This window comes from Dreissena polymorpha, chromosome 1 (genome assembly GCF_020536995.1).
Source record: "Dreissena polymorpha isolate Duluth1 chromosome 1, UMN_Dpol_1.0, whole genome shotgun sequence".
Lineage (NCBI taxonomy): Eukaryota > Metazoa > Mollusca > Bivalvia > Myida > Dreissenidae > Dreissena > Dreissena polymorpha.
Window position 1 is genome coordinate 36156506 of NC_068355.1, and position 26652 is coordinate 36183157.

The window sequence follows — 26652 nt, forward strand, 5'->3', positions numbered from 1 at the left end:
AAACATTTGAACTATAATCTCCAGAAAAAAACACTAGAATACAATTTAAGAAAAAGGAAAACAAGTAACCCTCAACAGGGCTCGAACCACTGACCCCTGGATTCCTGGAGAAAAAGCCTTCCGCCTAGACCACTCGACCATCCAGGCTCATATGCAGACCGGATGTATTGTTTAGCTATATAAGCAATCCTCGTAGTTTCCCAAAATATCGATTCGGGTCGATACGACGCTTTATCTGTTGGACGGCCCCCATTAACAAATATAAGTGTATATGCAGTGAAAACATAAAAAATAAACAACGTTTGCGATAAACACCTATACACTGTTAGATGCTCATAATATCACTTAAAGAGGAAAACTATTTGTAATCGTTATAATATAAACACAACAATGCATAGCATATGATATAAAGTTATTCGTAATGTTTATTTTACATGGAAAGAAGGTGTGATAAAGGAATGTAATATAGACATGCATAGCTTTCTTAAAGAACTGTTCCTACGAAGTATTGGAATCCACATGCTGTTTTTAGCGCACGTTGCCATGGCAATCATCAATGTTTAACATTTAGATTTAGGTTTAACTTAATGAAGGGGAAACAGGAACATATATATTAAATGATAAACACAATAAAATGCTGGTTGGTAAATAATATTGATACCAAACTATTCTACAAGAAATTATCAGAAGTGTACGGGCTGTTTTCGTACGGGTTATTTGGTTTTGTAGCAGGAATAAATAATCAAAACTTCATATCAGCTAAATGGATATGGGGATCTTATGTGATTGCAAGTTTTAAGAGATCTTTTCACGTTTTGGTAAAATGACAAAATTGAAAAAAGTTGTTTCAGAATCGCAAATTTTCGTTTTAGTTATGATATTTGTGAGAAAACAGAAATACTGAACATTTACTATGGTCTAATATAGCCATTATATGCATCTTTTGACGATTTAAAAACCTGAAAATTATAAAGCGTTGCAACGCGGAACGATTGAATAATTTGGAGAGTTTTGTTGTTGTCGTTTAATTTTGTGAAACTACGAAGATTGCTTATATAAAGTATAAAATACGTCACTCGTACATACTTGGCAGGAGCGGTCTAATTGGTTTTTGCTCCAGGACTCCGGGGGTCTGCTGCGGCCTACTTTTTTTCCTATTTTTAAATGTTATTCTTCATTTTTTTTTACTGGAGCTTTTTAGATCCAATGTTTACATTTAACAATATAAAGCATTTAATGACAAACTTCAAAACATGCCAAAATCTGTGCAAAAAGCCCCTTTAAACCAATATGTGCGATCGTATTTTTGACCTCGCAACATACAAATGCGATCAAACGTAACAAATGTTTGTTATGCTTGTATGAAGGATATATATATATATATATATATATGATCGACGTTCATGTAACAATTTTACCAGAATAGATATAATTACATTTGAATTTACTTTTTTGTAATCAAGTTAAAAGTACCATATTTAATATTGGACATATCGTACGTTTTAAAAGTACAAGTATTTAACAAATTTTACATTCAAATTTTGAAATATTAAGCGTGTATGTAAAACATATTCTTATTCATTTACGTAACAGTACGTACTTAAAAAAGAGTAGCATATATTTTGCAAGGCACAGTACGCATAATATTGTTCATACATCGCACTTAATTCTAGAAACACTAAAACTCACTGCACAACACGACCTCGGTACGCATCGAACTAGCGGTAATTACAAAACAGCACCACGCCCACAAGTGCGAACTGTTCGGAACGAGTGATTTCGCGCGTTCCCGCTTGAACAGAATAGTAACAACGGCGACAGAAAAGATTAAAGGCTAATTAGCCCATACACGCATTTCGAGCTGGTCACTACGGTATGTCCTACAACAAAACACTATGGATGCCAACACCATCCTTTCACTAAAGCCCCATTCTCATATAGTTGCCGCATCAAAACGGATCATATCCGGCACGATCTGGCATGTGATCCGTGTAGCCGCCGTGTGCTTAGGGTGTTGAATGGATTTGTCGTGCAAGGTGTAGAAATTGTATCCGGTTAGCCGAGCCCGATGAACTTCGCCCATCCAAGACACTTACCATCTATTATGTTGTGTTATGTTATTCTCTATTCAAGCTTTTCTGCTCATGTCGATTAAACACAATAGTAACCGTTCGCGTATCAACTAACCGTACATGTATATTACTTACTACTTAGTTTAAACTTAACCTAAACACCCTTTATCCGAGAGTTATTATTTTGGTAATGTGTTGACAGGATAAAAATAACACCATGTACTAAAAATGACAAAAAATCATATGAGTAATATAAACTTAAAGCCACACAACTTATTTGGCATAGTAAATTTAAGTATAAATAAGAAACAAATTTTATCTATGCGAATTACTAGTATAATATATCTGGTGGTTACAAGGTAGAAATCGGTCTTTTTGCGCTTTAAAAGTTAACAATAATCGCGTTTGTCGAAATGGACGTATACGTCTAGAAATCCTACTTTCTGTTTGAAAAGCGGTACCGTTTGAAAAATAATAAATTACTTATTAACTAGGCTATAAACTTAATGTTATCTATGCCAATTAGAATATATCTGGTGGTTACAAGGTAGAAATCCGTCTTTTTGCGTTTGTCGAAATGGACGTACATACGTATAGAAATCCTACTTTCGGTTTTAAAAGCGGTACCGTTTGAAAAATAATAAATTACTTGCTAACTAGGCTAAAGATTTAATGACAAATTTGCGCACTTTCAAATTGCATCTATATGTATTGATTAACATGTATTTCATTTCAAGTTGTGTGGCTTTTAACATGCTCTTCCTGCTGATCTGCCTTACAGCAATGTTTTTTGTTGCCGAGCCTCTCTTCTCCTCCCGTAACAGGTCTTCAGCATAGACCCCGGGCTCAATATTAAGTTCTAGTGCGTTCGAATTCCAGAGGTCTGTCTTCTGTATCGTGTTTTTGTATTTATATTTGCTCTTCAGGTACAACATAAAGTTCTCTTTGAGACAATCGGCCATGTCGACCCCTAGTTGCAATAATTCAACTCTAAGCTTTATAGCCCAATGGGCTGCTGAGAGTTGCAATGCACTCTCTTTTGTCCATGGGTGCAAAATGTTATCAACAATGCAAGGGTTAAGGAACACTGAAACTGCAAGAACTTTTTAAAGTTAACCTGGCTAAACCACAAACTCATCCAAATGGTACCATTAAAGCAAGAAATAATTGTTTTTTATTGACTTAGTTTTTCTTTCGTACGCTGTATCCGCCATATCGGAAAATTGACCCAATATTGGTTAGGTCGCATTACACCAATATTTTGCACGTAGGGTTATGTGTTGGAGCCTATTAAAGTCGATAACGATGTGGTATTCGATACAGAATACACTGATTCAAATTTAAACATAAACATGTCAGCGAGAAAAGTGTGTTAAAACATCGTCGTGTTTTATAGGGTGCATGCAAAGGATGACATCCATAGGTTGCCATTCGGGTAAATTTAACATGTTTATGAAATGTTTTATTATTTTCCTCAATTTGTCTCGAACGACGTCTGTTTAGTTATGCGCACGAAATCTGTGCGCAGATTTGCTCTTGTCTTTATGAACGAGTGAATATGGACTCCCAGAGCCGCCATAGCAAAAATTATCAAAGGCTCTGGGAGTCGTTTATATGGAATAGTCGAGCCCCTGTTCCTCAGACAGGACGATGGGCGTCTTTTTTTTCTTTAAAGCGTCAGTTTTCGTGAGTGGTGATGTTGCATGTAGATCTACTTGTGCAGCTGATGGCAATCTTAATCTGGATCACGAACTTGTTTCTTCTTGTTACTGCTGTTCGGTAGCGGATGGTGCTCGTAACGATCTTGTTGGATCTGGAATGCCCACTTCAACAGTACGTTTCATTTTTGCTGTCATTTTGAAGTTTTAGCTAAATGTATGTTACCGAAATACGAGGGTACACCTTCAAGATCCGATTGTGGAATGATGAAATCACAGTGTGAGTGTTTGTATGTGCATGTTTGAGTTCAGTAAGCCCTCCGCGCCTGGATCTGCATTATGTAAGAACACGGAGTGTGTCGAAACATTCCCATCTAATTAATTTACTTCCCTCACGAAATTTTGACAGAATTTTTAATCATACCTGCACTTTCCATCCATTTGTTTGCTGTAAGATTTCAATATAAGTGTGGTATTGTGCTGTTGGGGGTAGTCGGAGTATAGATCTCGAGGAAACCCTACCTGCCCGGTATGGTGACAACCAACCAAATTCACATGCTGCCGGGGACGGGTATTGAACCCGGGTTTTCTACGTGAGAAGCGCGTGTACCAACCACTGCGCTGACCGGTAAGCCGCATAATTGGAGTCACCGAAAATCAACCTGATTTTATATAAATTATTGTCAGTCAGGGGCAAATCGTGTTTGGTCCGTATCGCTGCCGTGTTTATCAGTGTCATTGTCCTGAAGGTCCGGGTTGGTCCGTGTAGATGACGTGTTGATCCGGGTTTATCCGGGGCTATCCGTATTTTTGCCTTGCTATTCCGGGACAGTTCGTCCATGTGGGCGCCGTGTTGATTGCGCGTCGCTTGCAGGACTGTCCGTATTGTACGCGTTAGTTGTGGATACCGTGTTGTCACCGGGGTGAAGACCGTCGTCGCTCAAAAATCCGCGACTGCAGTGTTCATTCGTGGTTATATATGGTACTGGGGGTTAAGTTATACTATTATAATGTACTATTTTATGGAATATTCCCACGGTCCTTGTATTTATTTGTTTTGTAATATATTGTGTCAAAATCCATGCATATTACATACACGGTCGTAATCACGGGCGCCACCTCTCTTTTGCGATGCATAAATAAATGAGCCAGTGCTATTTCCGAGGTGGCGCTAAGGACCGGATGTTTTGAATAGGTTTTAAATGTTTTTCCAAAATATTTCGCAATGTTTAAAAAAATCGGGAAATGTAGTGCGATTCAGTTAAGATTTATTCATCCACAAATGTACATACACATACAACCACAGCCCATTTGGAAACTTTAGGATCTTTATAAGTTGCGACATGGTGGAGTTTTTGAAAGCAATTCAATGTATTTTGCCTGTGTGACGAGCAAAATTCCACCCGATTAATTCGCGAACGACATCAAACGATTGCGTTTAACTTATAGTTGCTGCATGCACATACACATTGACATCTTGCAGATCTATTAGATAATTTAGTATTTTTCCAAAAGAGCCAATAGAGCCAATGCCATGGAGGTGGAGCTAAAGACATGAGGTTGCGCCAATGCACGATATATGAATCATCACATGACTTACATTTGATAAATAATTTAATGCTCCTTTTTCAGATTTCTTTTTTATTTTTCAACCTAAATACTTAAACCCAAAGCTATAAAGAACATATACACATTCTGTAAAACAAAGATGTAAATATGTGAATATATAAGTTACCTCAATTAAGAAATCAATAACCTGAAAAAACATGTATGATATAAATCCAAAATGTAATACTCAATAAATCCAATAACTAAATGCTCAACGTTCTCAAAATATGTCCTCTTCAACAAATGTGTTAATACAAAAACAAAATGCACGAAGTAATAAAAAGATATTACTCCTTCTAGAAACGCTGAGTTTTGTCCGCTATTAAAATTGCTTAATTTACTAAAAGGCAAAGGTCAACGAATCATAAATAGACTAGCATATGCCGAATCTTAAAAAGACTAACATATGCAATTCGTTCCAATTGATATCTGCAAAAAATTAGGATAGTTAAGCTTTAATCGTTACCTTTTTGTTTATGATACTGAAGCTTCTTTCACGTTTTGTAGTATATTCAATAACAGAAATTAAAACATTTCTTTGCAACACATGTTTCTTCATAATTATGTAGACTTTACTTTTTGAGTATATTTCATTATCGTCGAATTAAGAAAAAAGACGAAACAAAAAGTTTATGGTCGGCATCGAAAATTAAAATAGTTAAAATAGTGCATTGGATTTTATGTTAAAATCTTTACCATGCCAAAACTTATAAAGGTCATCACGTTTCCAAATGGGTTTTTATTATATGTTTCTGTACATGTGCGGATGAATAAATATTCGCTGAATCGCATTTCATTGCCCAATTTGAAAATAATGCGAAATACAATGTATGTTGAAAACCCCCCATATAAAACTAACTCACTATCATTACTGTATAGAATTATCCGTGACATTTAATAACATCCGGCCCTTAGCGCCACCTCGGAAGTGGCATTGGCTCACTTATCAATGCATCGCAAAAAGGAGGTGGCGCCCGTGATTAACGGTGGTGACATACGTGTACTTCTCTAGACAATCAATAGAACAACATCGAAGGTCGTTAAATTACGCGTACATATTAATTTCTGCCAACGGTTCTTTCCTACACGGATATGACGGTGTTGTCCTTACCACCATCAGACCTATCTCTCACACATACACGCTTGTAATACACAACGGTGTTGAAGAGAAGGCCGTAGTGACTTATATGAGCGATTTGGGTGGAATCACGTAAAGGCCCTCAGTCTTCTAGAATTCGGCATCTCTTTTACGAACCACACAAATCACAAGAGATAAGGGAAATGTAATTGTGTTCTCGTTATCTACTATGTGCTCCGGCTGGCAGTTGGCCATGCTTGCAAATCTACCATAATGACCGACAGAGATCTAGTGCGGGAAATACAGTTCGTTGTATACAAATGGAACGAGGTGATGATGAAGTGAAGAGATGAAGAGAAGGCCCAATGGCTTATATGAGCGATGAAGGTTGAATCGTGGTATTACTCACAGTTTTGCAGGCTTTTTCAAATCGGCACCTCTTTTACGAACCCAACGTCATTGGAGATAACGGATATTTACCATCCTCGATACGACTAGCACCGGCTGGGTGTTGACCATGCTTACAAATCTCCCATTCTCACCGACAGATATCTAGTCCGGGTCAGAGAGTTTGTTACATATAATTGGAACTGGGAGTGAGGAACCTACATAAACATTCAAAGGCGCTGACAAATAGTCAGTTTTTAAATTGAGAAATTGAGAAACAGAGTTATTTTGAGGCTGGGAACATGCCTTCTGAAATCTATGGCAAATACAGCCTTAAATTAAATACCGTGTTTGGAAAAATACACAATCCTACATGGTCTGCATCTCTGCTGCGATAATAACTTGAAATTCTCGAGTAAACACTAAAAACATAAGGTTGGAGCTCAGTCTGGGGTCCACACTATACCCTAGCTTAAGAGTTACTGTTAACTTACAACAATAAAAATATGAAAACAAGCACATTACTTTTATATAAAATGCTTTATTATTTTAGCTATTAGCTAATGGCATATCTAATACATAATGTATATGTAAATGATCATAATCATATTTTGAGACACCTAAGAAGATCTGATAAAAGGAGGATTGAATTTTTATTCAAAACATGAACAATAAATAAAGGGAGAGTAATCTTACCTAACCTCATTTTCATGGTGGACAAAGTTAACCTCTTGCTTATAGAGGATGATATCAACACGATGCCTTTACCACGTGACTTTTTCGGATCTGTGTTGGGAGAATTCGCTCATTCGCAAGAGTTTTTAGCTCACCTGAGCGATAGCTCGAGGTGAGCTATTGTGATCACTCAGCGTCCGGCGTCCGTCCGTCCGTCCGTCCGTCTGTCTGTCTGTAAACAATTTGTAAACATCTTCTTCTACTAAACCATTGAGCCAATTTCAACTATATTTCATGTGGAGCATCCCTAGGTCATGGGACAAAAGAATTGTTAAACAAATTTTGATCACATAACCAAGATGGCCGCCATGACCATATATGGTAAAAACCTTAAAAAATCTTCTTGTCAGAAACCGCTCATCAGATTTTCAAAAAAATTCACATGGATGACCTTTGAAGGCTCCCCTGAAAAAGTTGTTCAAAGAAATTTGATTCGTCAAAAAACATGGCCGCAGGAGCTCGTTGAACTTTGCATGTTTATTCGTTTTTGCCTATTTTGTGAAAACTTTAAAAAATCTTCCACATTTTTTGTCCAATCCTTTCCAAATTTGCACAGTGTCTTTATATCAATGAGGACACGAACCCTACAAAAAATGAGCATTATTGGTCCATGAAGTACAGAATTACCTCCCCTTGAATTGAGAAAATGGTGTTTATGCAATAAAGTCCAAATTTTTCATCCAATTCTTTCCAAACTTGTAAGGATTTAGCATGGTTCAAACAAGGGAAACAACTACGGTTTATGCATGTTCTTTTTATTACAGATTTGCCTCCCTTTAATTCATTCAAAATCTCATTTTACAGCAGAGATTCCAAATCTGACCTGTAAATGAGCCCCATATTTACTGCCAGTGTAGGTTACCTTTTCCCATTTGATCATTGTTAAGTATTGGTCTTGTAATGCTGCTACTGCTTCTGCTACTGATACTGCTACTACTACTACTACTACTACTACTACTACTACTACTACTACTACTACTACTACTACTACTACTACTACTACCACTACTACTACTACTACTACTACAACTACTACTACTACTACTACTACTACTACTACTACTACTACTACTACTACTACTAGTAGTACCACCACCACCACCACCACCACCACCACCACCACCTTCTACTACTACTGCCACTACTACTACTACTTTTACCACTACTACTACTACTACTACTACTACTACTTCTACTACCACTACTACTACTACTACGACTACTACGACTACTACTACTACTACTACTACTTCTACTACTACTACTACTTCTACTACTACTACTACTACTACTACTACTACTACTACTACTACTACTACTACTACTACTACTACTACTACTACTACTACTACTACTACTACTACTACTACTACTACTACTACTACTACTACTACTACTACTACTACTACTACTACTACTACTACTACTACTACTACTACTACTACTACTACTACTACTACTACTACTACTACTACTACTACCACACCACCACCACCACCACCACCACCACCACCACCACCACCACCACCACCACCATTCACAGTGACAAAAAACGTATTCACACAATGGCTGCTACTACAACTTATAGCCCATATAGGGGGGCATGCATGTTTTACAAACAGCCCTTGTTTCTATGGGATTTTAACCACAACTGTTCATGTTTATCTCCGACACATATTTTTAGGTCACCTGTCATTAAGTGACACGGTGAGCTAATGTGATCGTGTGATGTCCGGCGTCCGTTGTGCGTGCCTGCGTGTGTCCGTGCGTCCGTCCGTCAACAATTTGTTTGTGTAGACAGTAGAGGTCACAGTTTGCATCCAATCTTGATGAAATTTGGTCAAAATGTTTATCTTGATGAAATCCGGTTTGGGCTTGTATTTGGGTCATCTGGGGTCAAAAACAAGGTCACTAGGTCAAATAATAGAACAACCTTCTGTAGACAATAGAGGTCACAGTTTTCATCCAATCTTTATGAAATTTGGTCAGAATGTTTATCTTGATGAAATCTGGGTTGGGATTTTATTTGGGTCATCTGGGGTCAAAAACTAGGTCACTAGGTCAAATAATAGAAAAACCTTGTGTAGACATTAGAGATCACAGTTTTCATCCAACCTTTATGAAATTTGGTCAGAATTTTTGATGAAATCTGGGTGGGATTGTATTTGGGTCATCTGGGGTAAAAATCTAGGTCAAATAAATAGAAAAACCTTGTGTTGACAATAGAGTTCACAGTTTTCATCCAATATTTATGAACTGTGGTCAGAATGTTTATCTTGATGAAATCTGGATTGGGATTGTATTTGGGTCATCTAGAGTCAGGAACTAGGTCACTAGGTCAAATCATAGAAAAACATTGTGTAGACAATAGAGGTCATAGTTTTCATCTGATCTTAATGAGTCAGGTGAGCGATTCAGGGCCATCATGGCCCTCTTGTTTATTGGTATCATGATCTTTTTAAACAAATAAGTATTTTTTCAGAAAACTGCAACAATGCGTTTGAACGGTTAGAAAAATGTCGGATCAGTGTGGGGACTTCATATTACAAACGCGCGGTTGCACTTTACTGAAAAAACTTACCTATTTTTAAAAGATCATGATACCTATAGGAAACTCTCACGAATGAGCGGGCTCTCCACTTTATCCCATTAAAAATGGTGAAATATTTAAAAAGACATCATTAAAAATGTTAACTGGGTCGCGCTTTATTCTCCCAACACATATCTTTCAAAGTCACATGGTATAGGCACCGTGATCAATGTTGTGGCATGCAGTGTTGTATTCTTTAAAACGTTGAAGTTACACTAGTCTGATATAAGAGTTTGATCTGGTGCATACCATGCTCATGCGCGACGAGTCTGGTGAAAAGGGAACACTAGATTAACTGGCCATTTACCTTAGGCAATATTTTATGTCGTAGTGTATTACAAGCTGGTTCATTATATCTGTAAGTTTGTTGATTGCTAGCTCGCTTGCATAAAGCTCGATATAGTAGACACAGTGGTCGAGTGTATCTGCGTGATCTTGTCCGGACTGTAACTTGGTCATTTATTAAGCAATTTTAAAATAACTTACCACGAAGGCTCACAATCATGAGACGACGTGTCGTGTATAACACCCCTTTACCAACCACACAGGTCAACAAAGGTTCACAATCATGAGACGACGTGTCGCGTGTAACACCCCTTTACCAGCCACACAGGTCTACAAAGGTTCACTATTATGAGACGACGTGTCGCGTGTACTACCCCTTTACCAGCCACACAGGTCCACAAAGGTTAACCATTTTGAGACGACGTGTAACAAAACTTTCTCAGCCACAAAGGTCAAGGTCACACTTACACACTTAGGGTTCACTATTCAAATTGAGCCATCACAAATCTTCTCCGAACTGTAACTTTGGCATCAATCATGCAATTTAACATTATTTCCCACAAATGACAACCGTATGAAGGCGGCGTGTTGCAAGTAACACCCTAATGTGTACCTCAACGGTCTCGGCAAAAGGTAAAACCGATTCATAAAACAGCCCGGATTGTAACTGTGTAAATCATCGTGTCATTTTAAAATAGCTTACAACAAATGACCACCAAGAGGCGACGCTATGTCGCATGTAACACCCGTGTTCATTGGCCAAGGTCACACCTTGATGTTGGAGGTCATTTTTCGAATTTTGTTATAAAATGTTTTCTGTTTGCAACTCAAACTGAAAACTTATATTCGTGCGAAAGCGTTTGCAAATGTTACTGTTAAAAAAGTCGTGGGAAACTCTATTCGTTTACATCAATTTTATCAAAAATAGAAAACAGAGTTTTGTCGGGTCTTTGTGATAAAGGTCGATATCAACCAGACCTAAACAATATAACAACAAAAATAAAGTGGTACTTGGGACGTCAAACCTGTACATGCAATTGAACGGCCATTTACAGAGCAATGAACTGCTACGGACAAGCTACAATTTGTTGAATTATAGTTTCACGTGTAATACTGGCTCATAACTTGCATAATAATATCGAAATGGAACCGCAAAATAAACATATGTACACATGTTCCCAAACAAGCTCCATCCGAATATCCGAGATATTGTAATTGCCTACATGTAATGCTAACGGAGGAATTACGGAGAATAAACGAAGTATATAAAAGGGCTTAATGAGCTATCGATTGTCTAACATTTGAGCTTGACTTGTTTCCTGATTCTAGCTTTGTAATGTTAAATAATTAGTGACCATTGCGTTAAAAATGAAATGCAAAAAATGATATTTCATGAAATCTTTTTTTTGTTAGCATATCGAAGTCAATTTTACGAACTGGATTTGTAATTTGGATTCAAAATGTACGCAATAATTAGTCATTCGTTCGCAAGAACTAGTCAACAATTAATCGTATATACTTGAATTCCTCTTTATTAAAAAGGACAGCAAGACATTCATGCAGAGTGCTTGTATAACGTGTATCATTTGAAAACTAGTAATGCATAAGCTTTCATTGTTAAATATACTAGTGTGTATTGTATGCCTGATGTTGTGTCATTTATTTTTATTTTGGAATAAATATAAAACAACACGAATTTGTTATTGTTTGTGTTTGATTTAATCGTGAACTGTACAAGTGTATTATTTAAGGTAGCGCACCTCTAATGATTTCCCGCGATTTCTTCGAAGGTTGAAGAGCCTACTATTAGGTGCCGTAGCCTAGTGGTTAAGGCGATAGACTAGCAATCTTTTGGGATATGCCCGCGCAGGTTCGAATCCTGCCGACGACGTATACTTTTTTGCGACGCGTTTTATTTATTTTCTAACGTAATTTGATTTAATATGGCATATAAGCTATATTTATTGTTAAATATGTTGCAATTTTTATGCACATTCTTCAATTATTAAAATTAAAACAACGTTATGGCGAAATTTGGTGATTTACTGTTGAAAATACGAACCATGCATGTTGCATTTTTATTTTTATTTCAAAAAGTAAACGGTAAATCTGTCTATTTCTTGGTATTTTTGCTGTATATAGTGTTTCTATAAAAACTAAGTTTAAAATATGACTTAAATGATACTATTTTGAATTTTATGACACTTTGTTTTTAACCGACCCAATTTTTACTTGGCTGAAATCACTTACATTTCATGGCGCTCTTCCATAGATAAAAATTTGTAAAAAATAAATGTCTGTAAAAGAATACTTATTTCATCTTGTTTAAACTTTAAACACCTTTACAGCATCTGTACACACCAACTGCATGCCCATATTTGGAAATTTGAATGAATTATGGAACTTTTATATACCCCAGGGGTGAAAATAAACTGGACAAAAGCCGAGCGTGGGGGTGGTTTTGAAAAAATCGGTATATTTTTTTAAAAAGCATGGAAAGCCTACCTACAAATTTGCATGTAGTTCAGTGAAATGATGCTGATTAAGAAAATAATTAATTAGATTATATTTGGATATGTTCCCATTAGAGGTGCGCTACCTTAACAAATTTATCAGCGTATTGTGATAGTATACAGTGTATCTGTCTAGTAAATAGTGGTAGTGATAAGTTTATAAAATATGCCTTAACTTAATACATTTGTTGTGAAAATCGCAAAAATATAATATTTTCTATTATATTACTTTATTACTCCTTTCCCCTCATAAACAATCCTGTTACTCATAACCTCGCTCCGTTCATTATAAAGAGGGTTGTACAGAACATAATCTGCACTTGATGAGGGTTTCTCTGGTAGAGGACTCAAGAATTACACTACTTTAATAAGCAAGTTCTCCTTCTTATTACAGTGCCATCGGGTAAGTTAGTGAATCATCAAGTCACATAAATATCAGACGGACGCAAAGTATGTTTACTTCCTGATGCTTTTATACAATTATTCAAAAGCTGTCATGTTGTACCAGGGATAGGCAGGTTTTGTTGCGTGTTTTGTGCTAGTTCGGATTGAAACGTTCGGGTTGCTTGTTCAGATCTCTATCGCGCGAAGCTTTTCTATAGACACATAAAACCGTCCTGTTTTGGTGTTTGCAAAGTCATTATCAAGTTACATGTGGCTGTATTTTTTTGTAATTATTGATGTAAAATAACTCTCCTGAATGGGTGTTCACTTTATTGCCTTCAAGTTAGAACATCAGTATAACCATTGCGTACGATACTGAACACTACAAAGATGCATTCCTTGTCGTTGATATCGTCTGATTCGAATAAAAAGATAAGCTTAGTTTAGGACACTCTTTCCTTGCCAACAAGGATGTACATGTACTTCGGCAGGTTCTTAGTTTAATTTCTTGTTAAAGGCTTGCACTTTTATTTAAACTTTCATCACTAAGAATTGGATTATGAAATGGGGATCGACAATTACCAGAATACTGATTATACGCCCACTTTGAGAAGGCGATGTTAGAGGAGGGGGGGGGGATATTAGAATTACTTTGTCCCATAATATTTGGTTCGTCTATTTTTCTCAGCTCACGACTAAAACTCGTGTAGATGCATTAAAAAAATTAAGATAAAATGGTTCAAATGTTCACCTTAATGAGAAAGTGTGTCAATTCAAGAACCATCTTGCTATCTTTAAAATCAAGGTAAAACTTTAAGGTAAAAAGTAAACAGACAATGCTTGATTTTTAAAGTTGGCTGTGTCCGCTATATAACGTGAACATGCATAGAAAGCTTTTGACACTACAAATGATCACCCATGTGGAATGATGTGTTCAAAAACCGCAGCTACCTTCAAGGTAATGGTAAAACTCAGTTAAATTGACAAAATACAGCAGTTAATTCTCAAAGTTGGTTGTTGAACACATTAACCATAGGGACATGACAGAGCTTGGATCGGAAACAATCATATATCTGCGAGGAGGTTGTAAAAATACACGTATTGCACTTGCTTGTGTTCGTATGGGGCCACCCCCTGTACGTCGATGTACCAAACTTGCAGCAGTTAAACCAAACTGCAGACAAAAAGCGTGTTCAATCTTAGTTTTTACCAAATGCGATTGCTTGTATTAATGGTGTCCTTCAGTTTATATAATAAGTTGCAGAATGGCACTGATATTCAAATGATATAAACGTGTATATAATAACACAATCTTGTTAACGATCGCCGCATCTGTTAATAATTTGAAAATAAAGCAAGTGAATTGTGTTAAAAAATAATTACACCGCAAACCCAGAAAAACAAACCTTCAGCTTTCCATTTCTCGCGCAGTTCGGGTTTTACTGATGTGTATTTTGTCTTTGTCATTAAAAACTGTTTTACCTAGGCGTCAATGCGCAAAGGATGTTGGATCTAATAATATTCATGCTAGTGTTGGAGTTTATGACGTAAATAAGAGAGACCAGCTTAAAGTCTACCATACGCTTCTATCCACACTTTGTACAACTTTCATTTTCATTTTCCGGGTAAGGCAGACATTAAGCGAATCATGAGCGAACATGTGCATTGTATAATACAGCACATTTTTAATTATTTCGCAGTCCAGTGCGCATGAGAGATGTGGTTTTAATAATTATTGTATCAATTCGTAAAATAACTGTTGTTGGTAACACATTTAGAAATCTGAGTGTCCTAAGAAAAGTCATAGAATGTATTCATGATCGCACATTCAGCTTATGTAGCTTGGATAATTCTTAAATTCATACGACACAATTTTAAAGCTTATATTTGATGTACAAATATAGTCGATTGTGTATCGTCGTTATATTATAACTAAAAGTATCTTTGCACATGCAGTTTGTTGTTGTTCTTCACTGTGGCGGTAGCCAACGTAGCAATATTCTGATTTACACGTGTATATGTAATTGTAAGATTTGATTTTATGAGAAAGAACTGAAACATACATAGATACAAGTTAAATAAATATTTATTAGAGAAAGCATAGTAATGGAAAATGAACGGTACACCATATTCTCAGCAGAATAAGTAAACGTCATAGTAATAAAGAATCGTTACACGAGCTTTGTTTTTATTTTACTTAATCGGAATTACATTAGTTAACAGTGAAATAGGAACAGGAAATATGAAAATATTTTACTATCCGTGCTGTAGAACTTTTTAAAACGGATATTGATTATAACTACTGTTTGGAAAAATCACACAGTTTTTGCGTCATAATTTTACAACTTATTTTACCTTAAGCTCCAAAACCTTAAAAAATATTACGTCAAACTGTTTAATAGCTACATTACATGCATCATTTTGTCCATACATCGTTAGCAATAAAAATTGCATATTACATAAAAGCAACTTATTAATACAAAATAAGCGATGTCCAAAAACTGTGATGTAGATTGTTTTAATCAAAACGCTTTGCAACAGCAGTAGCTTGGTCCACAGTGATTTGGTGGCCAGGTACATCCGCCAGAACCATAACCATAGGTGGCGAAACTAACCTATCTTGCGTCTGGCTGTATATACGGGGTTGGGTTAGCTCGCAGTTGATTGTGGTGTTTGTTAATGGTAAAGCCATCGAAGCACGCAACCCTGTAATAGCATGTCATCGATCAAGATTATGATTCATTTTATTGTAAATATGCAATCACTCATATTTCGACATTCTTCTGTATTTTTGTTTGAAGCGATATTATGCCGCACTTAAAACTAGTAATAGTATTTCTTAACAGAAATTGTAATAATATCAGCAGCAAGACTAAGTTGACCATATGCGATGCAAATAAATATTAAATAATCTTCCATTTCGTTCGGTGTTCCAAGTAATGCCAAAATGTATACACAAGAGCATTTCCATACCGAATTGATGGTATAGGAGTAAAAACAGGATCTCCGTTTAATCAAACTAGCTTTAGTACTTTATGGTTAAGGTAGGATCCAGATTTTAGTTTTCAATTATTTCTGTTAGCAAAACAGTTTTGTCTGAAACTTAAAATAACGCGCATATTTCCCATATCCACATGCCTAGTGATATCAACCTAGTACGAGTACATTAACAATTGTCGCATGGTCCAGAATTTAGTTTTCGTTTATTTATTTTACAGAGCAACCGCAATGTTTTTCTGACAAAAAAAACAACTGAAATAACGTGTATATTTCCCAAACGGGTTTATCAAACTAGCATTAACATATATATATAGTTTCTAGTATCTTATGATCCACACATTCCGGAAGGATGTACGGATAGACGAACACAACTCAAGTAATGTGCATATTCTTTATGAGGTCATCTGTAAACAAACTGATTTTCATCAACCTGTCCAAAGTTTACTTTAAGTCATTAAAATATCAAGATTTTTCGGACGGACAATCGAATGGACAAAATTTAAATAATTGGCCTTTTGCCTTTAGTTGCCTTTACTGACATGCTATGTTTTATCCACATATCTTAGTTTCATTTTCAGTTATGGGTGGATCAAGATTTTAGTTTTAAAATTATTTCTGAAATCATAACAACAATCGATAAAAAGTGTCTGATGGAAAATAGCGCAATAGCGTTCATGTGAAACCGGAAAGTAACAAATCCATTACTTGTCATTCAGTAACTGATATATCCGAATTATAGTTGATAATGATACATTATTTGTTTGCTTGATGATTTATGGTACGAAGAATTTCGGCTGATGCTGACGCACAGATGTCGTTACACGTTGGACCCACGCCGGCACAATCACGTCGCAAACTGAACACCCAGCCGTCACTTTTTGCAGCGCAATAATTCTGGGCCATCTCATCGAAATAATTGTAGGCTATGGCATAATGGTCAATCGCACAGGCAATGTTAATGAAACCTGAAACATAGGAACATGTATATGCAACCTAAAACGCACGTGTTCTCGTTAAATACTACAACGTATACGCAAGAATGTATAGCTGATTTCTCCATTTAAAATTGCTATATCAATTAATATAAAACACACAGCAAAAACAATATACTCACACAGTAGAGCACCGACAACAATAAAATATCTCTGCATCTTGTTTAGCTTCTGTTTGTCCTAGAGAACAACACTGTTTACTAAGCATTCGCGTTTTTCAGATATATATACAGAGACGTAATTTGAAATGATACGTGGCCATCAGAGCAAGGAACTTTATGTAAGCCAATACAAATGAGTATTAATGTCCACCTTTGTTTTACAATCTTTAACCGAACCGACTCTCGTATCACATGAATATAAACATTAGAGAAACAGGATAAAATGTAATAAAGCTGATTGTTTGAAGACTGGAGCACCGGCATTTTTTTCAGATATCGTGTATACGGTAATTTACAATGGTACGTGCGCAGCAAAGCAAGGAACTTAATATACGCCAATACGAATGACTATTAATGCCCACCTTTGTTAAACAATCTTTAGTGTATCATAAAATAATAAATATTAAAGAAACAGGATAACAAATCAATGATCGATTGAGGACTTTAATTAGGGTTGAAGTACGTTGATTAATTTTCCGCGTTTTAGTAGAAGCTAATGGCATATCTAATAAATAATGAACCGGTATGAGTATAATGATCATACTAATATTTTTGGATACATGCACGAAGGTCTGACTTGTTTGTATAGGTCCCAGTTTTAGTCAGACCTTCATGCATGTCTCAAAAATATAATTATAATCATTTACATATACATTATGTATTAGATATGCCATTAGCTTCTGTTTTAAATAAGTAAGCATTTTATATAAAAGTTTTCTTTTTTTAAATTTGTGTAGGTTAACAATTACTACAAATTTGGTTGGCTACTTTTTTTTGAACCACATCATTTGAAAAAAAAAACAAAAAAACAAACAAATCCATGTTGGCGAATAACTGGCCAGCAACACATTAGCTAGGGTATAGTACGGGCCCCAAACTGAGCTCCAACCTGAAATTAGACCGCGATACACGAGATTCGGAATATATGGGCGATATTTGAATAATAAAATAGTGTGTATCGCTTCGTGTGTCGCGCAAAATATCGTGTGTCGCTTCGTGTTTCGTGTATTGCGCGATACACGAAGCGACACGCGAAATTTACCACGTTATATCACCTTTTTGGCTACCTACACAAGGGCGATATTTCGTGGTACATTCTCGCGCGTCGCTTCGTGTAACGCGCAAAATATTGTGTGTCGCTTCTAGTGTCGTACAAAATATCGTGTATTGCTTCGTGTGTCGTGTGTCGCCCTTGATGAAAGAAGGGCGAGTTTATAGATGGCACTATCCGAATTCCGTAGAAATGTACGTATCTTAATGACTACCTAATTCGTGAGTAAACTTTAAAAGGTATCGCTCGCAGGTTATGTTTTCATATTTATTTTCATCAATTATCTTATTTTATATTTTAAATTGGTGTAAAAAAACACAAAAGTTTTGTAAAGGAAATTTCAACCATGAACTTATATTCTTAGTGTGATAGGTAATCGATAGTCCAACAATATTCATTTAATAAGATGGCGATTGCAAATTTTATTTTATATGAACTGGTTCTCATCACACCATTTTCATCATATGTTCAATGCTTTCAGAACGTCAAAAAGAGACATTTTGTTATTTTGTCTAAGTTATTTATATAACAAAAAGAGTGTGATAAACAGTGCACACAAATATCGTCATGTGCGTTAAAGGGGCCTTTTCACAGATTTTGGCATATTTTGAAGTGTGTCATTAAATGCTTTATATTGATAGATGTAAACATTGGATCTTAAAAGCTCCAGTAAAAAATCAAGAAAAAAATTTAAAAAAAAGTAGCCGGTACCAGGGCTCGAACCAGTGACCCCCGGAGTCCTGGAGTTAGTCTGAAGTAAAAACGCATTAGCCCTCTTGGCTATTCCGCCTGGTATACACAGTTTAAGTATTTTATACCTTATATAAGCAATCATCGTAGTTTCGTAAATTTAAACGAGAACAACAGAACTCTCCAAATTATTCAATCGTTTCGCGTTGCAACGCTTTATAATTTTTAGGTTTTCAAATCGTCAAAAGATACATATAATGGCTATATTGGACTATGGTAAATGTTCAGTAATACTGTTTCCTCACAAATATCATAACTTAAACGAAAATTTGCGAATCTGAAACAACTTTTTTCAATTTTGTCAATTTACCAAACCGTGATAAGATCCCTTTAAAACACACTCTTTATAAATTTGAATGGGTTGTGTTCATTTCAAACTTGCGATTTAAAAAGCTACACACTCATTTTTAAAAATAAGTTTCGTCTACAATCTTACTTACTTTACCTCATTTCCGCTTCTATGATAGTTTGCGCTTTAAGAAAGTCTCTTATTAGCAAAAATCTAATTTAGGTGGAAAGTGTCGTCCCTGATTAGCCAGTGCGGACCGCAACGGCTAATCTGGAACGCCACTTTATGCACATGCATTAAACCCCCTTTTCACAGAGCACGGCACAATGAAAGATGTGGTAGGCGTCGTTCCGTCCGTTCATGCATGTCTGCATGCGTCCATCCATCCGTTAGTCACACTCTGGATCCTGTGATAATTCAAACAGTAACTTGGGTATGTTTGACGAAACTTGGGATTTAGAAATAGGGCTGTATGAGGAATATGCATGTTGTAACGTGTTTTTTTTGTTAGTCCAAAACTGTGGTTGTTTTGGATAAAAATAAATTGAAAACAAGAATCTCGATCCTGCGACAAGTGCAGGGAATCGGGGGTATGGGTGGGGGGTGATTAACCGTCTTTTAGTACCAGACTGTCATGTTGACATGTTTTTTTTAATATAGATGTTTTAAACTGTAAAGACTATTCAAACCCATAAAGCAAATATTATATTTAGACTATTGAATGTATTCATCGCTTTAATCCACTGACTGTAAGTAGCAGTGACATGGCGGAGCAATACAACCAAGTTTTATTTTTTGCGAATAACAAACGTTTAACTAAATGCATATCTTAGATGTTCCTGTTTAAGCTTTTCGTTTAACAAAATTCTTTAGGTTATTGACGCGTTCGTAATCTTGTTAACACATTGATCGATAATCATTGATCGATAATCATTTAGATCAAACTTTAGGCCATGATATTGCTGGTATGTACAGGTTTTCAATGGAAAAAACATGTATAATTGTGTATCGTATATATTCGTGTATTTGTTTAAAAAGCAGATTTATTATGTGTTCGTCCAAAATAACACCACGTTCGCTTGTACATGCAATGTTTGTCAGTAAAGCATAGTGACGAAAGCTAAGTTAAAGTTCATCAAAACATTCATTTGCAATCGTTGTTATAAATTGCACTTGTTTAATTATTTCGTGGATGGATAGAAAAACGACTGATGAACAAACATACTTACTATCATGTATTCAGTTTTAAAAATCTATTACAAGCATATTCCAAATATACGATACACCACATATATCTATATCAAAGACATATTATCATAAACTTTAGAATACTAATATTCATAACAAGTAAAACAAATGGCGTCATTTTGTTTGACAGCTTACTTTAATCTAAAACTACGAAATATAGAGAACAATTCTTAATCATGGTTACAACGCATGCTACATATCATTCTCATTGTGTACATATACCGTCAGTTATACACGTTGTCCTTTAACAGCAATAATTGTATAATGCAATGTAGCCTTTTTCGACCATCGTCCTTTTTTTAAGAGAATGCTCGGCAACAGCAATAGTTTGGTCCACAATGATTAGGTCTCCAGGAACATCCGCTGCCTCCATATCCATAGGTGGCGAAACTAACCTTTCCTGCGTCAGGCTGCGAAAGTGTAGGATTATCGACTAGTTTGTTGTGATGCTTATTTATATATAAGGCATCGAAACACGCAACTCTGCAACACAAAGTTAAATGATTAATTAAAAACATATTCTTTGCGTTAATATGGCCAACTTTAATTTTTACATCCTCCTATTTCTTTAATATATGTGTACTTGGTGATATAATAATACCCACGTGCTTAGTAATTTCATATCATATCAGAATTTGAAATAAAATACACGTTTAACAAAAGTATCTTGTGAACAGATGATTACGTACTTGGTTTGTTGATTTCTGGTGGTGGTAAGAATCTCTGTCGTTGCTGATGTGCAGATATCGTTGCACGTTGGACCCACGCCTCCACAATCCCTTCGCAAACTGAACGTCCAACCTGTGCCTTTTGCAGCGCAATAATTCTGTGCCATCTCATCAAAATAATTGTAGCTTAGGGCGCAGACAGTGTTTAAATAGCCTGAAACAATAACGTTTGCTACGTCTTGAATGCCTTTTACATGTATTAATACAAAAAATGCATAAGCTATAATGCAGATCTGCTGACGTAAACTAACAAGTAATATCAGTAAGTTTTAAAACAATAAACTCACCCAGTAGAGCAACAAAAAGCACACATTTCATCATCTTGGACCGCTGTTTAGTGTGTAAATATCGAAATTTTAATAAAGATAGTGTTTTACAACGAACATATATACCAAGCGGCAATCATCCATCAAGCGATTAAAGATGGGGAGAGGCAACCATCCATCAAGCGATAAAAGTTGGGGAGAGGCAACCATGCATGTCACGCCGATATACAGTTGAACATCGCTTTTTCGAACAACGATAGTTTGCATTTATTACAATTTCGCATATTGTCAGGTCTTCATTGTGTCCCTTTTCTTCTTTTATAAATTAAACTTTAGATCGTCAATTTGAATTAATCTATATTTTTTAACTTTAACATCTCCCGATAGCATGGTCGCTCTTTAATATGGACTTGTTCACAATTTGTCAAAAAGACAATTTTGACCGTTTTTGTAACTAATTCAAAAAGTATACGAACAATGTACATGAAAGAAAAAGAACACTAATGACAGATTAAATTTTAGTCTTGTTTTATACTGAAGATTTTTAGTTGCGATGTTTATCAATCTAAAGCATTTAATTACAAATGTTAAACCTTTCCAAAATCTGTGAACAAGTCCCTTTAATTCTTTAGTGGCCTAAACGGTCAGCCCTGATAAATTACGGACGAATAGCCTGTTAATAATTTATTTATGACTACTTACGTAACAAACCTAGTTAAAGGCATAATGTATAAATCAATACTAGCAATACCAAACTATAAACAAACATTCATATCCTTGTACACACCATATCTTCTTATGGTATAATATGACCGCTTAAAGTCTTTTAATTATGACATGTTTAACATGTAGAACTGCTAAGAACATCGCTATTTCGAACTTTCCTATTGCGAAATACGGTTGAAGGTCCAAGCGACTTCGAAATATGGGCATTCAACTGTACACTAATTTATGCGAAAAAAATTAAAAGCAACATATCATTTATAAGGAAACTTTCTCAACTTGTCTAGTACAAATAAGTTGTGGTGAAATATATCCGGTTTAAATCTGGTTTATAGTTGTAAAATTATCATAAATAAAAAACACATAGAACACATTACTGGCGTTTCAAGGTTAAAAATAATATGTTTTGAAACATGAAAAAACAAAACAAACAAAAACGGCACGTACAGTCAGTTTATAACATCAGATCAATAAAAGCGCTGAAGGCACTGACGTTGTTCGCAGTTGTCGTCCTTGATTAGCTTGTGCGCATTGCACAGGCGTAAAAGTGTGCACTGGCTAATCTTATTTGACATGCATTAAGCCCCGTGTTCCCTGAAAGCAGCCAATACGTACAGATTTCAATGATAAAAACTAGACCAGCCAATGTCGTCTTGCAACCTGGTATAAACACTCACTGCGGAAGTAGAGCAGAAGCATTTGTCGTCTGCAGTGCAGACAGGCAGCGGTAATCGTTCCTAACATAGTGAGTTGCGGTTCTTACCGTAGCTAAGGCTTCTAAGTACATACTGATTTGCAAAATATGCTCTGTAAATTTAGTCGGCCGCTTACACGTGACCAACTAAAAACAATAACGTAGCGTGGTTACTTTAATGCGTTATTTTGTCCATTTATCGTCAGTGACGTCTCATTTTACATAAAAGAAATAATCGTGTAATTAAATAAAAATCGTGTGTGCGACAACTTTGCCGGGTAAACTTGTTAGAACGCATTTCAGTAGCAATAATTTGGTAAACATTCTGAGTTCCAGATACATCCACCGGAACCATAACCGCAGGTGGCAAGCGTTTCCTAAAATTTCCTGCATCCAGCTGCGAGGTTTTGTGGTTAGCCAGGAGTTGGGTACGGTTTGTATTTATGTAAAATGCATCTAGACACGCAACTCTGCGGTACATTTTTGTATTCCGTTATGAAGAATATTTTATTTAAATTAGCACTTCGTAATATTGTGTCATCCATCTTTAATATCGTCAATAGTGATATACTAAGCGAACTTATTATATTACGTCCGCGCACTTAACCTAGAACATTTATATCTTCACATAATTAGAAACGATCCCAGCAACAATTCTTATGTTGACATACATTTTAAAGATTCTACCATTGATTACAATGTTCAGAATAATTCCAAAATGCAACGAACTATTTCAAAATAAAGAGTTACAGTATGCGAATGGAGTAAGAACGGAAAAAAGTACACCAATAGTTATCGTACGGTGAAACCTGCAAATAATAAGTTACTTGCTTGTAATCCAGTCGATGATTTCTCTTTTTTTTAGGTGGGGGGGGGGGGCAATGTTCATGTACCATGTTAGTGTTCGGGTCGCATGAATAGACATCGTTGGCGGAAATTAACATGGACTATATTGTGACACCCTTTCAGTTATTAACTGATTATAATTACCTCCCCTGAATGACGTCATCCGGGGATACCCGATTATCGACTGTAAGCAAACAAAGAGATGTCTGTTTGACAATGTGTGTTTTCAACGGTGTAAATGGACTTAAAATATGAACGAAAAGGTTTGTACTGACCTTATTATTAATAATTTATTATTTTCTTATGCAATTTTGATTTTCGGTTTATAATGCTGATAAAGCAGCGGTATTGTTTTTGTCTGTTATATGTTTTCGCGAGGACGTTATTGTTACTGAAATAAATCCTGTTCAGAAATGTTGATATAGATTAAATAGGTGGAAATATTGACTTGTTTTATCTAAGGACATTTTGTATTCGTCAAAGTATGAACACTCTTTGGCATTTGTATTTTGAAGCAACTAAAGGACGCTCGTACTGGTCTTAGTCATACCGTGCTTTTGTACCAATTGACCATTTTTTTAAATTGAAAGCCAACGGCATCCAATGCAACATATGGTTTGTTAAAAAGCTATTTGTTTGATTAGAGCTTGTACTAAGCTATACCCGGCCTAATGTGTATTAACGTGTAAAGTACAATGTATCAGTTATCATGAATGTTATGAAACAGAATTTTGTTCAACAGATTAATGACCACGACTATGCTGTCCAGTTTTACACAGCAACACCAGTATTCGACTCAAAACCGGATGGAAAACAGATTCAAGACATTACCGTATCACTCGAGAAGAAGTCGAAGGTAAATTAAATTGTTTAGTCAATTGATTTGTTTAAATAACATTTGGGAATAAAACATTTATTGACATATAATAATTAATATCAATACAAATAAAATGAAATTCTTAACCAATAGGATAAAAGCACATCTTATTATTTGTTAACCACGTTTGTAGACTTTGTTATACTGATTTTAATGATCCAAAATAATTGGTAAAGTTGTTATTCACTTGATTTTTTTAATATTATTAGTTGATCTTCATAAAATTTCAGTCTAACAGGATCTGCTGTGTGCCCAAATGTCACACCACTGGCTACGGATTGTTAGAAGGCCATGGAAAGCCCAGCTATCATGCATTTCCAGCTGAGTGAAGATGATCCAGTTCAAGCTGTTTGGTTGTATAAAATACGAAGAGATGAAGACAGACATTTTAAGGTCAGTTGTTAGTGGTTTCAGTAAAACTTTAAATGATTTTGTATAAAGAAAAATAAAACATGTAAAGTACTATATATTTTCATGTCAGACAAATAGTGTTGATGTGATTCAAAAAAGCACACATATTTATTTATTCTTTTTTTTCTTTCAGATAAGTCACAATACGGTTGTCTGTTTTCTCCATTTTGAACGTGACTGTCTTGATGAATTTGGATTTGCTAAGCGGAGGTATCTAAAACCAGGAGCCATCCCTACACTATTCGACTGCTGGAAGGACAAACCGCATCTGTTGAAGCGAATTCACGTGGAACGTGCAATTAACAAAATTAAAAGTTTTCACATATTTGATCAGGTCATTCCGGTTTCTCTGTTTGGGACAATTAATCAAATTTGGACAGTTTGCTCATTGCTCACTCTTTTCCAAGACCCAATTATATCATGTCCTGGTGTTTAACATACATACCATTTATATGAACATATGTTGTTTGTGTACATCATACTACATGTAGGTTAATGAAATACCATTGGCTGTTCATGTAATATTTGTACATTTTTTGGCTTTGTATAAAGTTTTTGATAATTATCGTGATATAAGCATTGATTTAGTTACAGATTAATGCTTAAAGAGTAATTAAAGCTACACACCTTGAAATAAGGTACATGTTGATCAATACATATAGATGCAATTTGAAAGTGTGCAAAATTTTCATTAAATCTATAGCCTAGTTAGCAAGTAATTTATTATTTTTCAAACAGGAATAACTGCTTTTAAAACTGAAAGTAGGATTTCTATATTAAACACGATTATTTTTAACTTTTTAAAGCGCAAAAAAGATGGCTTTCTACCTTGTTACCACCAGATATATTCTAGTTGGCATAATAAAATTAAATCTATAGCCTAGTTTAATAGCAAGTTATTTATATTTTTTTTCAAACAATACTGCTTTTAAAACCGAAAGTAGGATTTCCAGACGTACACATCCATTTCGACAAACGCGATTATTTTTAAGTTGTAAAGTGCAAAAAAGATGGATTTCTACGGCTTGTAACCACCAGATATATTCTAATTGACATAGATAAAATATGTCATTCATACTTAAATTTACTATGCCAAATAAGGTGTGTGGCTTTTACATAAAAATTGTATATACATCTTTTTAATCATGTTTGTTAATTTGTTTTGATTGTATGACTACTGAATAAATAATTTTGTTAATAGAAATTTTAGTTTTTTTTTGGAAATATTAGGTAAAACTAAGAAAGTCCAATGCATATTGAGACAAATCAGTACTTAAGTTCGTTTCCTGGGAAGAACCATTACTGA

General features: G+C 35.5%; 2 protein-coding genes, 1 long non-coding RNA gene and 1 other non-coding gene across 4 annotated transcripts; 2 read left to right on the forward strand and 2 right to left on the reverse strand.

Moving 5' to 3' along the window:
• Window positions 1-12222: 12222 nt before the first annotated feature.
• On the forward strand, window positions 12223-12304 carry Trnaa-agc (transfer RNA alanine (anticodon AGC)). Its single transcript has one exon. It is a non-coding gene; the product is annotated as a tRNA-Ala (tRNA).
• A 3187-nt stretch (window positions 12305-15491) lies between these two features.
• LOC127879949 (uncharacterized) lies at window positions 15492-17616 on the reverse strand. Its single transcript, XM_052427458.1, has 3 exons — window positions 17425-17616; window positions 17120-17275; window positions 15492-16016 (listed from the first exon to the last, which is right to left on the reverse strand). The coding sequence occupies exons 1-3, from the start codon at window positions 17459-17461 to the stop codon at window positions 15829-15831; spliced, it is 381 nt and encodes a 126-aa protein (XP_052283418.1). The 5' UTR covers window positions 17462-17616; the 3' UTR covers window positions 15492-15828.
• A 3178-nt stretch (window positions 17617-20794) lies between these two features.
• LOC127880728 (uncharacterized) lies at window positions 20795-22075 on the reverse strand. The gene is made up of 3 exons (XM_052428466.1): window positions 21817-22075; window positions 21491-21683; window positions 20795-21284 (listed from the first exon to the last, which is right to left on the reverse strand). Exons 1-3 carry the CDS (start codon window positions 21848-21850, stop codon window positions 21101-21103), a joined length of 411 nt encoding a protein of 136 aa, XP_052284426.1. The 5' UTR covers window positions 21851-22075; the 3' UTR covers window positions 20795-21100.
• A 2102-nt stretch (window positions 22076-24177) lies between these two features.
• On the forward strand, window positions 24178-26550 carry LOC127881402 (uncharacterized). The gene is made up of 4 exons (XR_008050169.1): window positions 24178-24321; window positions 24801-24914; window positions 25166-25328; window positions 25480-26550. It is a non-coding gene; the product is annotated as an uncharacterized LOC127881402 (long non-coding RNA).
• The last annotated feature ends 102 nt before the right edge of the window (window positions 26551-26652 follow it).

Excerpts from the sequence above, each read along its gene's own strand:
- LOC127880728 (XM_052428466.1), bottom strand. The coding sequence starts at position 21,850 with ATGATGAAATGTGTGCTTTTTGTTGCTCTACTGG. Across the intron at positions 21,684-21,816 it reads GCTTTTTGTTGCTCTACTGG|GCTATTTAAACACTGTCTGC; the intron begins GTGAGTTTATTG and ends TTATTGTTTCAG. Across the intron at positions 21,285-21,490 it reads ACCAGAAATCAACAAACCAA|AGTTGCGTGTTTCGATGCCT; the intron begins GTACGTAATCAT and ends TTTGTGTTGCAG.
- LOC127879949 (XM_052427458.1), bottom strand. The coding sequence starts at position 17,461 with ATGCAGAGATATTTTATTGTTGTCGGTGCTCTACTGT. Across the intron at positions 17,276-17,424 it reads TGTTGTCGGTGCTCTACTGT|GTTTCATTAACATTGCCTGT; the intron begins GTGAGTATATTG and ends CCTATGTTTCAG. Across the intron at positions 16,017-17,119 it reads TCCAACGTGTAACGACATCT|GGTTGCGTGCTTCGATGGCT; the intron begins GTGCGTCAGCAT and ends ATGCTATTACAG.